The sequence below is a fragment of the Apostichopus japonicus genome, chromosome 6 (genome assembly GCF_037975245.1).
Source record: "Apostichopus japonicus isolate 1M-3 chromosome 6, ASM3797524v1, whole genome shotgun sequence".
NCBI classification, from domain to species: Eukaryota; Metazoa; Echinodermata; class Holothuroidea; order Aspidochirotida; family Stichopodidae; genus Apostichopus; species Apostichopus japonicus.
Window position 1 is genome coordinate 10217308 of NC_092566.1, and position 15279 is coordinate 10232586.

A 15279-nucleotide genomic window follows, 5' to 3' on the forward strand; every position below is an offset into this window, starting at 1 on the left:
ATATATATATAAGTAATTGTAATTGTATTAAAATAATATTGGAAATATGTATGACAGGAAGTTATAATATTTACAAATCTATTCTTGATTCTCCATTCCCTCACGATATTTCTAAATCTGGTAGTTTCTAAATTTCCTCAACATGTCGTTTCCTGTGTCTCGTCTCCATCCAAAATCTGTATGAGCAGAAGAAAAACAAGTACTGCTAATACTGCTAATAGTACTGCTAATGGACGTTAAATATGAATCTAAGAGACTGACTTCGGTTAGCTTGCGGCTTTGAGAAGCCAATGAGGCTTCTTTGCGAGTTCCTGCTTGCAGGAGGATCTAAATAACATACATACATACATACAATACAGGTTTTGTGCAAGACGATGACGATTCTAACACGCATTTTCATTCATCCACAGTTAATATGTTATGAGTAGCAATTTTCACACATAATTGAATGGGGTTTTACAAGAACAATATCAATAGTCGCTTTTCCACCCCGCAACAAATGTTTGATGAAAGGACACTTTTTGCATAGCTATCATCCACAGTAGACTAATAAATAGACCACAATAGGTTAATATGAAGGTCTCACGATGGTGATGCTACTGGTCATATAATTCGGAGATCAAACTAACAATTTATCATTGTCTTACTAACAGGAGGGCAAAATGTGGACTGCATGTGGCTTATAGCAAAGTTTCTTCAGCCTGAGAGTTTTTCAAAACCCTATTAAAGAATTCCATGGATCATTATGAAATCACAGCAATGCTCTTCCCAAATCATTAATCAAATAACCATGCAGTTTCGTCGAATGACAGAGAGTAGAGGCATGAAATATATATACACCTTTGGGATATAGCATGCATAACCGGCCTACCTGTGATTTGATAATCAACATTACAGATGGACAATGCCGATATAGAACTATTTTCCCCTTTGTAATAATTTCCATTTTTCATTTTCATGGGGATAGAGAACATCCAAAAGATCGAGGCCCGCCAATTGAGTGCAAACTTTCACTGTGGCCCACTACATTAATTTTCATGCCCACCTCTTGTCTAACTACTTTAAATGGCAGTATCGACTTGCATGACAGATACCATGTCCTCAAAGAGATCTTTTTTGCATCATTTCAACTCCTAATTACCATACAGTACACCGACGTCCTGAGACAGTGAAATTTAGCCCCCTTACCCGCATGTGAATTGGTTTAATAGCCGTTTTTTTCTTCTTAATTCTGCTGAAAGATTTAGCGACACATTATGATCACAGGTGGGATCAACTACAGGCACAATAGTTATCCTTTATTTATAGCATGTTTTCATAGCTACTACAGAGGGATGGAAATGTGGGTACTGCACCTCCTTACTGTACATTATGATATTTTAAAGACCAACTATGGAGACTTTTCGATGAACATAAAATCCCACCATTTTTCATGTATGTAATCCTTAACTCACTCCAATTACATTGCTGTAATTAACTTTACCAATTTCGGACGTTAAATATGTGAAAAATGGGAAGAAAAGTCAGCTTTTTATGAAACCTATTTCAGACATTCCTGAAACATTCCGAAGACATCAGGTGACCATGTGACGTCACTGTTTGTATACCTCACTCACAACAATACTTTTAGTGTGTAAAGTTGTATACTTGAGCTGCCAAAAACATCAACGATATTACTCCTTTTCCCCCGAAATGCCACAATTCTGTGTTGTTGGAGGTTGCAGTTATACCTCACCCAACAAAAGCATCAGCTTTTTTAGATTTCCGAGTAAAAGAACCGACGTAAAACGCCGCAGACTTTGGATCAACTTTGTGAGATCCACGCGGAAAGATTTTTCAGCACCCGGAGTATCTCATGTCCACATGCATGACCCTGCCTCTGTGTATGCTGCACATTTCTCATTCTGCGAAAATTATATACTTTCGACAGCTGTGTCGGACATAGCTAATGTAAAATTGACCCTTTCAAGTCTCCTCGTAAACAAGCTCTGGACGTCCTTACATGTAACATTATATCACGCAATTGACAGTATATATTTATTGTAAGAGATGACCGTGTATATACCGTGACTAGGCTAGCATTGTTAGTACATGTAGTGAGTTACAACTCACAGCATGTGTAAATAGTCATGTTAGAATTTCATCGCATTTATCTATTTCATTTGTTGTATTCCAGTATCGTGAGTTCGTGATACATTGTGTATATTGTCCGTTATGTTTATTCCGGCATCTGCATGGTCCAAGGAGTTGAATAAAAACGGTTCTATGTAGCGATCGGACGTTTTATTTCATTAGTGACTGTCTTGTGATTGTGGGATGTTACTGGTCAAGGCCTGTTTAAACTAGACCTAACTCTATGGAATTACACAGAGTCACGGTAGTATTTCGCCCAGGATTGAACGAGAAACGTGGATTTGTATATTCACTGCTAAATTTGGTTTATTGAAAGGATACTTTTTCTGTGTTTGTACTTATTATTACGAGTATATTAAAACGAGTAAACTATGTTCAGCTGAAGCTTAGTCATGTATATGCTACCCTGGTCGATTCGGGTCAGCGTCTTCTCGTAGTCACGGTTGTTCGATTATGTTTAGTGTCTTTTTGGTAATTCGTTGACAGCAACGTAAGCCATTTTCCCGTCACATATCACGCATGAGGCATCTTTTAGGTCTATTCTTCTGTTCAGTTTACGGTATCTTGCGATCAAATTGTATTACCGAATCGCCAAGCTGCTTGCATGTTCTACAGTATATTGTACCGTACGGACCTATTGACGCTCGCACTATGTAAAAGATGCTTCCATTTGGGTGGAAATTTTGCTAATAAAATAACCAATTTAACTAAATTTTCTTCTTAAAATTGTCTTAAAACTATTTGTTTACCTTCATGTGTTCTTGTTTTAAGCTAACAGCATTTCAAATGCTCGAAATTGGAAGTCAAATACAGTACAATTGTTCGCTATCTGTGTATAAACAGTGCCTATATCAGCGTTTGATTTTCGCGGTATACAAACAATGACGTCACACGGTGACCAGAGGCTCCTTTGGGTCAATCTCTGTTTTCAGACATTCCAGAGGTTCATGTCACGTGACTACCCAAAATGTCCATTTTCGTGGTCCTTTTTGATGGGTTATAGTAGGTTTTCGAAGACTACTTTTTACACATGTTGATTATGGGTATGTTAACTCCCAAATTAATGGAAAATCCCCCCAAAAAATTTGTCTCCATAGTTGGTCTTTAAGACCGCAGAAAACATTCAGTCCAGCAGCAATAAAGGCTGCACAATACATTAAATCTTGCAAAGAATAATATATAAAGATGAAATCGAATTCACTGCATCTCTTTCTGTTTGTAAATATCTGAAATTTCATACTTTATATTGGGCACAAACAACTATGACATTCATCCAAAATTCAATTTATGATATATTGTGTTTACAAGGTTTTCAAATTTGTGCAATCTGCTGACCTCAAATGAAACAATATGGTTCTTCTACCCAATATGGGACATCCACATAATCATCCAAGATTCCTTCTTTTGAAATATTGTGTTTTTTCAAGATTTCAAACATTGACCTCTGCTGACCTCAAATGACCTTTCACCTCTACTAAAACCAATAAAGTTCATCTACTCAATATCTGCATAGTAAGCATGGGATTCATCCAAGTTTCCATTCTTGAGATACTGTATCCTGCTTAAAACTAAAGTGCAATACATACGCAATGCTGACCCATACACATGCTATTACAACTGCGTAGGTTTAGGAATGAAATAAAAATCGGCGTACTAATTTACCTTCAAAGAAAGGTGCTCCCCCCATCTTGGACAGACTTGGTGTGTAGCTCTCTTGTGTGATGAATGAAATATCATGCTTGGGTGGTGAGCAATCTTCTAATGCTGGCTGAGGTTTCTTCTTAGTAGCCCAATGAAGTGACTGCAAAATACAAAGATATATATTAAATATAAGTTTCATAAATCTTCACATCATCCATACATTTCCTACAGTACTGACAATATATTCAATTTTTTATATAGCGCTTTATACCAGCAATAGGTCTCAAAGGGCTATACAGGTGTTATGTTACCCCTGGTCAATGATAACCTGTCCCAGAGACAATCCCTCCAGGCTGCAGTTATGTACTGCGCCGAATGACAAGTTACCACACAGGTACCCATTTAACCCCAGGGTGGAGAGAGGCAAGTGAGATAAAGCATCTTGCCCAAGAACACAACGAAATGAACTAGGCAATCCTTGGATCACAAGTCCGAGCCTTAACCAATTGTCCACCAAGCTCAAAGATGAGTATTGATAAATAGAAAGTAGTTGGTTATGTAATATTTTTCTTTCTTACCATCATACACTGAAATGATGATTCACATACCACCGTAGGTTAATTGAAGTCTGTAACTTGCGTAAACCAGACCTTAAAGTACATATTATTCCTGTTCGTCGACAATATGCAATAAATGATGACCGTCCCAATAATCAAAATTCAGTCAGTAAAGTCATGTACATGGAATAATGAAAATTGCTTGTGTAATATGACTTGATGCCAATGCAATGGATTGGCTCAAAGAACATCTTGTTTTACAATATCTTTCCCTACCTGAGACATTTCATTGCCTAGCTAAAGGTCACCATATATGCCAGAAGTAAAGATAATAATAAATAAATAATAAATACAATGCTTGATATAGCGCTATTCCAAATATCATAGCACTTAACAACAAAAGAGAACAAAAACACAATTGTCTTTGAAATTGTGGAAGAATCAGAGCCTCAAGGTGAGTACTCTTGAAAACTTCTGGTGACCTTTAATCCCGCTGAATGTCATAAAATGATTTTGAATGTCTCAACATCCAGGAAATTTATTCTGAAGAACGTTCACAATGTTATCCAGCAAAGCTATGAGACAAATAGTTCTTGTGTTCTTACGACTAAAGCTTCACAAGGCTCTGGATATATGTGCACAATGTTCTCCCCACGATACTTACCATACGTGCATGTCCATGCGTTGCTAACCAAGTGCTGTATCTGATGGTCAGACCACTCCTTCTCCATTTATCGTAGTCTGCTCTAGATTCCTCGTTCCCCAATACTTCACGAGCTTTCTGAATCTTGCTGAATCTTTCTGCTGCTTCTGGATCATTTGGTCTCTTGTCTGGATGGCATTCTCTAGCCAATGCTTTGTACTCAGTCATGATTTGTTCCATCTGAACAAGGAATTATGGGAATTTTATGGGAATTCAAAAAAGGAGAAGAAAGGAAAGAAAGCAGGCATAATGGCTATGATTCCAACAAGCAAGGGTAAAAAGAAGAAAGTACCAAATGGGCTTTATTATTTTCAAAAAGTAGAGCCCTTTACACAGGGACATTTTTAACATGGGGGGGGGGGGGCTACTGTACTTTGACCAAAATGGGAGCTGATATAGAAAACATCAGCCTGTACATTAAAAGGCCACCAATTATCCACAATCAGGGAAATTTTCACAGAAGAAGTAACAGAATTTGCCGTGGGATAGACAAAACTGGAGGTACAAAAGCCCACTGACGATTTTTATCAAGAACAAAATAATTTCCATTCAAGAAAAATCAAGAATATTACTTAAACACACAAGTGATCATTGTCCTACAGTAATGAGTAGATGGCAGACACAAGAGGTTATGTTCTCAACACCTACAACAATTACTGTACAAAGTGGTTTGCATAATATCCTAGCAGATGGATAGGGCACTAGTTTAAGTAAAATACAATCGCCCATATATATTTTGAAGTGTTTAAGGGCGCTAAATGAGAGAGAATGGTTATTAAAAATTGCCTGGCGCTCGCTTACTTTTACCCTTGCCAACAAATGACCTCAAGGCTGTAAAGCCTTTTGGGAATTTTTCTGCATTTACAATAACTCATGGTTGTATAATTAGCACATATTCTAGAACATACTAGTATCTACAATAACATGTTACACCAAGGCTAGGCGACTGACTTAACAAAAAGTCCATAACTGATTTTGTCCAGATGGCAACTACCAAGAACCACTGCAACACAACCAATATCGAGTTAGGCCTATGCTAAGCCGAACGACTTACCGTCGAAGATTCATCACAACCTAAAACCTTGTAAAAGTCATCTTCATCAGTGATTGTAGCATTCCATATCTCATCCATGCTGTCATGTACGAGTTCAAAATACTGCGGCCAAAATGATATCTTACTTTAAAAGACTTGTCTTGATGTATACTTTGGTTGAGTCTATGCTCGGATGTAACACCGCGTCCCGTAACGCCTTTATGACAGTGCAGTGTATTCTACATAACTTGATGTTAGAAGTACTACACACATCAATCTTCATGCTCTCCAGATAAACAGATCCGTGTTTTGTTATTGACGGAAGTGACGCATTATTTTACGGAGGCGCGTCTTCAAAGGGTCATGGGTCATATAGTTAAAACACAGTTGCGAAGCAGTAACCGGAAAAAAAAGTTTGGATGATTGCCATTTTATGTGCGTTTACCACAGAAAGAGTGTTTGTCACAAATCTGGTATTTGGATTGTGTGCTGGAAGGAGAAATAAACAGTCAGAAACGACTGCTATGTTTAATAGGTGGTAACGTAACTGACTCGAAGTTTCTATAGATCTCTAGCTCTCATCCACCCTGAGCAAGTGGACCAATGAAATAATAGTGTGACCAATGTGATAATAAGAAATGATGAATTCATTAACACCACCACAGCCCTGAGCCGGAGACGGTGATAATAATGTATTTTGGGTAGGTCTAGAATGAACTTGAACGTGTTACAAATCACTATTGGCTAACAGATTTGAACAAACAGAGAAAAACTTGTCAATTTGCTTATCTACTGCAAAGTGATTGTGTAGCCTAGGTAAATATGCAAAAGTTAGAAGGCGTGATCACTCTTAAATCCTAGCTGGATCTTCGTCAGAGGCTAACTGACAAGAAAACAAAGAATATGGAACAACTTGAGAGACACAGATGGGGCAGACAGTTAGCTTGGACCAATGAGCAATGGATATAGAGCCAAGTAGACACAAGGTGGCATACTCCTATTAGCGTCTATTTCAATCCGCCCCAAGTATTCTCCTTCAGGAAAAGTGTCAATAAGGAGCGGGAGAACAATTTGGTTGCTATGTTATCGATTAGGATCTGATTCTTTGTGGCTAGGATGTTAAAGAGCATGAATGGTATCATGTGGTGCAAAAATTGGGTCAAGTGAGGCAATTTTAGACCAGTTTAGCCCTCCCAGGAGCAGCGTACGAAAATTGTTTACGACTGAGTAAAGAGGTTTGTTTGCAAGTGACGAAAACTTCAGGCTCTCGTAGCCAAAAAATCTGCATGGTCATGATACGGAAAATTGATGGTGCCATGAAAGGCCAACTTGTCAGATATCCAGTGATGGGTAGCGCTTAGCTAGTGAGAACTGCTATCTAGACCTATAGAGGCCATATGTTTTTGTGATTTTGTGTGCAAGTCTATGGGGATTTTAATGGGCGTATGCTGCCACAACAAAGACGTAAGATGAAGAAAGCAATAAACATGGTGTACCAACTGGCGCGCACATAAGATATGGAAGAATCTTCAGTCGGTGGCAGATGAGGGGGTGGCGACAAGTAACAAGTATCACGTCTCTGAATAAGCCACAATCCATTAAAAACAAAGCGCAGGAGCTAATTTACACGAGTTAACCTGCTTATCCAGTACACATTATACGGTATTACAGCTCAATGAACTGCTGAATGACTTGCAAGGATACATACGTCATCTGTGGTCATTTTAATATGATTTTTCATAAGAAATAATGCATATAATAAGTGAAATTCCGTTCGCCATCCTACGAAAAAAACCGCGGCTGGGATTCGCAACAAGAACTGTAGACAAAATTAATTGATTCGAGGTTGTTTTTATTCTGTCAGAACAGGACGCCATCATTTCTCCTAACGAGATATCATTCTGATACAAATTCGTTCCAGTGTCTAATATAGATTTTTTTCTGCTTCGTTTTAACGAATAGCGACCTCTATTTTATTTGGAAACAGTTCGATATTTTTGTCTCAGTTCTTTCTTGTCGACTGCCCTCCTTTTAGTAAACATGTGTGTAGAATATTATTACTCAAATTATTAAAAGTGTGGAGATGAAGAATTTCTGAGGATAAAGGGAGGGAGGGAAGGGGAAGGGCGGTGAGAGGGGATATCAGAGGGGAAAAGATCAGTTTGTATAAACAATATTTTATGTAAGTTGCTATCAGGATGAAATTCATTTCAATCATCGCTGTTCCATTTGCTTCACTATCTTCTCATCTCTGACCTCTTAGTCGAGGTTCTGGTATTTTTAGTCTTTCTAATTAATAGATGCTTCCCATTCTTAACTAGAGATAACCGAATCGCAAAATCCCTTGACGAGTTCAACCTAAGTCATGATGTTGAAATGAAGACGAACTTACCGTAGAGAGTTCAAAGCACCAAAAATATTAGTGAAACTCTCAAATTACCATGACTATTATATGAAGCTGCATAATTTGAATGGTATTAAAGGCAAAATGGATCGATAGAAACGCTTTTTATTGATGTACAGCATATTAAACTTGATTATTTTCCCCCTTTACTTTTACCAAAAGTCATCCTTTAAACTAAAGCCTCCTACATTAAAAGACATGGGCGGGCGGAAGAGGGTTCGATCGAAAAGGGGGGGGGGGGTTGGATGAAACTTAGGATATGTGACTTTGATTTTAAGGGGATAACCATAAGCTTACCTCAAACCTTTCCAAACAAATTCGATTCACTGCGCATTCCGTGCGGCAAAAAATTCCTGCATTTGAGTGTTTTTTTGCAAACAAATGGGCACGTTTTAAATACATTCCTACTTTTTTTAATGTCATTTTGCAAACAACAAACAAAAGAGGGGGTGAGGGAAATTTAAATAATAAAATTGGAAAATGTCCTATATCAAAGAGGGTATTTCTTATTTTTGAATAGGGGCAATTTGAAGTTTTTCACAATACGTGAAGGTGGTAGGCATGTATCCCCTGCGTCTCCCCTCCCCACCCCACCCACCCCTTAGACCCACGCCTCAGGGCGTACTGGGATATGCGATGTGGTCAAAGTCTTCCCCGAATGGATATACAAAAGATTCCTCAACGAAAGGCTTTTACGCCCGACGGGAGATGGGTCCCCCAAACCACTCCCCACCCCCCACCCCCCACCCCCGTGCACACGCAACAGTTAGGTAGTGTTCTTGCTTTGTTTTCATCCATTTATTTTTATGATGCCTTTCCAAGGAACAAAAATATATACATACATTTATTTTACAGTTATTTACAGACATATAGCATATATTTTACCAGTACACAATGATAAAGATTGATAATCTTAGTAGACAATTTCAAATATTGTTAATCTTAGTAGATAAACATTCATGAAACGTCATTGATAAAATAACTCGGTGCACTCCGCAAATGCACTTTGTAATTGAATAGTACATGTATTGTGTAGAGTTGTATACACTATTCAGTTATGAGTGAATATTGACTTGGAGTGACACAGTTCCAACTATACTCACAGTGCAGCTGTAATGGGACACCTTATTAACTTGTTCAAGATATTTTTTACAGGTCATCAAAGCGGCAAAATGAAAACGGTGTAGCATGAAAAAATATGAAAGCACTAAGATTGTTATTAATGGCACCGTAAGCTGCCATTCCTAAAACAATAAAATAGCTTACAAAAGGCTTGGCCTTTCGGCTCTTAAAGTAAGTCGTCCACTTTCTTTCATAAAGTTCTTTATTGAAACAGTAACCTCTTTGTTGCAATTTGTTGTAACTGTTACAAGTTTGAGAATACCTTTCATTCCCAGCATCCTTCTCTATATTTGCTGTCTATTTTCACACCGAGAGAATTTAATTTCACCGTTCGATTTGAAACAAAAGACAAAATCTTTACGTGACGCCAATTGCGCACTCTGTGTGCGAGAAACAGGTGACGAGGCTGTCTGCGTCACGTATGCATATAATATATACGTGAACGTGAAGAATACGAACTGTCAGTATTTGTATTCGCTTCCTAGAATAATTCTTCATCTACGATTCTTCTTCTACGATTCCTCTTCTACGATATTAGTACATTTTCAATTGCTTGAAGATAATGAAAAACCTAATTACAATGTTAGTCATCAGCTTGGCTAGTCCAATACCGCATTTCAAATATAGGTTTATGTAAATCTTGTATAAGTCACTTATAAAAATAAATGTGTCGAGTTTGCCTTTAATTTCCAAATCCTCCTATTGGATTTGATAATAATGAAGCAAAGTTTTTTCCAGTTGTGCTTAATTTAAACGAGAAGGCTGCGAGATGCGTATTACCACTTGTGTGCTTTAGCTGTCTCTTTCCCCCTCAAATTTTCATCTTTTTGTAATATTTTTTTTCTTCATCTTCTTTCCTCCTGTTAGGAAATCTGTTAGATTGATGTTAAAGGTGAACATGGACCTACATGTAAGGTCACGCGTTTTTTTTTATCCCAAGGGTTTTGGCGATTGCGTTCCAAAGTAAGTTTCATCAAGCTGACTCGAAAGCCCACCCAAAACTATTCATTTGTCACGGTTACCACTCTACTGTAATATTCCAGGCAAAAATGTTTGATTGATTATATTTTTTCTCCATTTTTCTTTGCATGCAATGAATGTTAAGGAAAGTAAAACATATTGATATAACATATTGAGTTGTGGTAACAAAGGAGTTGTGGTAAAAAACCCGGTTAGCCCCTCACCCCTCCCCCACCCCTCAAGTGATGGTCATACACTCATGATCATACACCACCTAGCATTTTGGCCTTTACAAAAAATCCATTACTGAGATATTCAATCAAAGAATTCAACACTCAGCGATATTTTGGTATTATTACCATTTTCTCCATAACCCATCCCTTTCCGACCCTCCAACAACCGCACGCACTTTTTTACTGAGGCCCATTCATGGAGACTATAACAGTGGTTCTTCTTCCATTTAAGGCACATACAAATCAAGATAACGTCATGTATATTCGACACCCACTACCCCCCCCCCCCCCCATCCGAATGTTGTACCACTTACTTGGAGGAGGAACTATTTTAAAAACAACATCTCAATATTGACTTGTCCCTATACCTCGAGATATGGTTGGTTGAATGTAAGCTATTTTGATTGGTTAAACCGTCCCCCTTTATCCTATAGGACGTTGACCACGGTGGATGATCTGTGATATCATCATGCCAGATGGCCTTCAAAAGCTTTTATCTGCTATTATAATTTTTAAAGTTCATATTATTTTCGAAATGTAAAACAGTTGGCGTGTTTGTTTGGGGGCCATGCTGTAGTTAGAAACAAAACATTAAACAAAAGAACTTCTTTTGAAGATTTCTGAAACGCCTTTTTTCTTCTTCTGTGGATAAATGCGTTCAACAGTTCTACAGAAAACAAATACATTTTTAGCGCAATTGTCATAATGACATCATTCAATCTGCTATTGCCAGATGCAATATACAAAATATCACCAAATTTAAAAATAAATAAATAAAAATAATATCTTCGTTCTTGTTTTGACCTAAAGACGCAGACATTTTCCAGTAATTTTGCTAAAGTCGACTAAAGCCACATGAATGCCCCTTTAAGTCCTCGTCCCTCGAGTTGATCAATCTCATTCTGAAAACAGTAGGCTGCAAAACCTGGAACAGGGTGGCGAGTGAGATTCGCCGGGTGGGACACGCTTCAAATATGACCCGGGAGGAGCACGGTTGAAGAACAGTGTTGACTGAGGCTCTCCACTACATGTCTAAACAGATAGTGTACTGGAATTTCTGCGTTACGTTGGCTTTATAGGCATGTACGGTAACGTTTTGGTTCCAGAAGTAATGTATATATGTTTTATAACAATTATGTATTATTTACCGCGACAGAAATATGCAATCGAATAACAAATATAAGTTTAATTAAACAAAGGCAATGACGAAATTTCATAAATTTCTATAAATGAGAAATCCATCTTGAAGCACTGTGAAATCGAGACAAATGAATTTCGATACTTTAAGGAATGCCAGGTTAGCAAGAAAATATTCACTGCAGTCTGTGAAGAAATTTCACCACATCTGAAAAAGTCAGAATCTAATGATCTCTTGCGATCTACTAAAACAAGTCTAAATACTTTCTTATAATGATGTACGTATAACGTGTCGTTTGGCCATAAAAACTTTACGTTTCATTTATCGAAAATTGTCAAAAAGATCTTACAAATTACTAAACTCTCGTGTCTCCATTATGTTGTCCATGTTGTATGAAAGATATGTCCCGGTGACAGACAATGTTACACATATGATATGGACAAGAAACATATTTTGCACTGTTTGTTGAAAATCCCATCTTAAAATCTATAAATGGTTGATAGCGTGAATGTAAACTGAATCTTAACATTCGGTTAGCTGTGCTATCTCTACTATGCTAGCATTCATGTTATAGCTGTGTTATTTCTAATATGCAAGCATCTGCTAGCAGTGCGATCTCCCATATGTTAGCATCTGTTAGCATATTATGTTAGCATGTTAGCTGTAGTATATACTCTATACTATAGGGAATAGGCAAGATCCAGTGACCACAAACCAATATCACAGAAAGCTTAAAGTTGAGACGAGGTCAGATTCACTGACCAGATTAACGGAACAATTAACTGACTGAACGTGTCCTTATACACTAACACTATAGCAGGCTAGAAAACAATAATAAAGCAATGACAATAATTGAGCAGCTACTCCAATTTTTACAATCATTGTTGACTTGTCTTTGCTGTGTAGTCTTATACTTCATTTGGAATATTTGTCAATGTTCTCAATGCTTGGAATTACATCATTATTCTGAAACTTGATTTTGTAATAACAAGTTTTCCTCAGTGGATAAATGATTTGTACGTACCTAACAAATACAAGAAATACTTTCTCAGCTCATTATCATGACGACACATACCTCTATACTGTTGCCAGGTGCATTAATTTATTATTTCTTATAGTTTTACAAATTTGCAACTCCACAATACAGAATGCTTTATTAGATGATTATTAGATGATACGATGATTATTAGATGATTAGATGATTTGATGATTAGATGATAATAAGATGGTTAGATGATTATTAGATGACGTGGTTTTGACCCGTAAAGACGGAGAAATTGTGCCAAATGTGTCAATTATAATAACAATTACAGTTATTAAAAAGTTCATAAATCTACTGCGTACTACAGTTAATGTTCATTGGCATATGTCTATATAGCTCTATAAAAGTATGTCGATACATAGCTCTAGACTATATGGCTATACAATTCATAATTAGGCGACCTTCGCCAAATTTGAATATTTTGATGGCACTTAAATGTTCCCATAACATGTAAGAATCCCACTCGTAAAAATATCAAACAAGCTGTCATAAGAAAGTCTTCATATATGATATAAATTGTTCGGAACATGTTTGCATGGCAGAAATAAGCAATCAATATAAGCAGTCAATATGGGACTTCATAACATTGCAATATTGATAAATTTCAAGGTAAAAGACCTATGTAATGTAATTTCCCAAGAAAACAACATCCTTGGAATGAAACAAGTATTTAAAAGCATACCAGAAATATTATGTTTTATTATCGATTAAAATGTACACATAATGTTCTTTGGGAGGTTGGAAACGCGCACAAAAACATCGCATGACATTCTTGAATGTCTCGGAAAGAAAAGTAAAGAAACATTATAAACATCTAAATACTAAATTTAAGAATAGCAACAATAACAACATAACCGAAGGTCGCCAGCCTCGCATTGTCACTTGACTTCAAATTTCTGTTCGCAGGGTGCATATGTATATATATATATATATATATATATATATATATATATATATATATATATATATATATATATATATATATATATATGAAAATCGTAATGAGTTGGAAAATCAAGAACAGTGAAAAAACTTTCAGCCTCCACCGGGATTCGAACCACGGGCCTCCCGCTCTGTACGCGGACACCCTAACCACTAGGCTATGGACGCTGATTGTATGTCCAGAGGTTCGAAACCGGTAAGGAAGATCGTAATTCCACTGTAGGCGTTTGTCACCTATATCGAACAATACTAGTTCTGTTTTTGGTGACATATTTTGCCCTACTCTAGAGATCAAACATGATGCTATCCAACTCGAAAATCATTTGTGATTCCTAAAGCCGGATCTCGAAAGAGATACTTTGAACAGACTTTATGTTAATGCAATGGAGGTAAACGACAAAGGCAAATGAATATATATAAATGAAAATATATAAATGAATGAAAATCGTAATGAGTTGGAAAATCAAGAACAGTGAAAAAACTTTCAGCCTCCACCGGGATTCGAACCACGGGCCTCCCGCTCTGTACGCGGACACCCTAACCACTAGGCTATGGACGCTGATTGTATGTCCAGAGGTTCGAAACCGGTAAGGAAGATCGTAATTCCACTGTAGGCGTTTGTCACCTATATCGAACAATACTAGTTCTGTTTTTGGTGACATATTTTGCCCTACTCTAGAGATCAAACATGATGCTATCCAACTCGAAAATCATTTGTGATTCCTAAAGCCGGATCTCGAAAGAGATACTTTGAACAGACTTTATGTTAATGCAATGGAGGTAAACGACAAAGGCAAATGAATATATATAAATGAAAATCGTAATGAGTTGGAAAATCAAGAACAGTGTGTAACCCCAGGTTGATCGCTCCCATCCAGGGGACATTAGCCTTTAGGGAAGCGGGGGTTCTTCGGCTGTAATGGGGTCAACTACCTGCACCGAGATACTCGATTGTCCTTAAGCGCACATATAAACTATGCGCCTCGTGACGTATAAGGACCCTACCTTACTACTGCTGTAACTACTGGCTCGTCTGAGTCAACATACAAACAAACAGAATAATACAAAAGCGTATGTTTAGTTATGCGGTATATATTCATAACTAACTAAAGAAAGAGAAGAGAACAGAAAATAACAAATGGAGGTTAACAACGGTATTAAACAACAACTGTCACTAGTTGTCAACATAATTAAACAATAAAAGTACAATCAATCCAATTTCGGGATGGACCACTATATAGCTGGGGGCTGGGGCTCACTCCCTCTCTAGACCCGCTCGGCCGTCTTTCGAGTCCGGGGAACATCATGGCCTGGTGGGGAGGGGGCATCTTAAGACCAGGACGTTTAGACACGCCCACCCAAACCAAGGAC

The 15279-nt window shown here is 37.5% G+C and overlaps 1 protein-coding gene across 1 annotated transcript; it reads right to left on the minus strand.

Annotated features, from left to right (window-relative positions):
- Positions 1-7: 7 nt before the first annotated feature.
- On the minus strand, positions 8-6299 carry LOC139968951 (dnaJ homolog subfamily C member 12-like). The gene is made up of 4 exons (XM_071973586.1): positions 6089-6299; positions 4996-5214; positions 3796-3934; positions 8-176 (listed from the first exon to the last, which is right to left on the minus strand). The coding sequence occupies exons 1-4, from the start codon at positions 6164-6166 to the stop codon at positions 112-114; spliced, it is 501 nt and encodes a 166-aa protein (XP_071829687.1). The 5' UTR covers positions 6167-6299; the 3' UTR covers positions 8-111.
- Positions 6300-15279: the final 8980 nt, after the last annotated feature.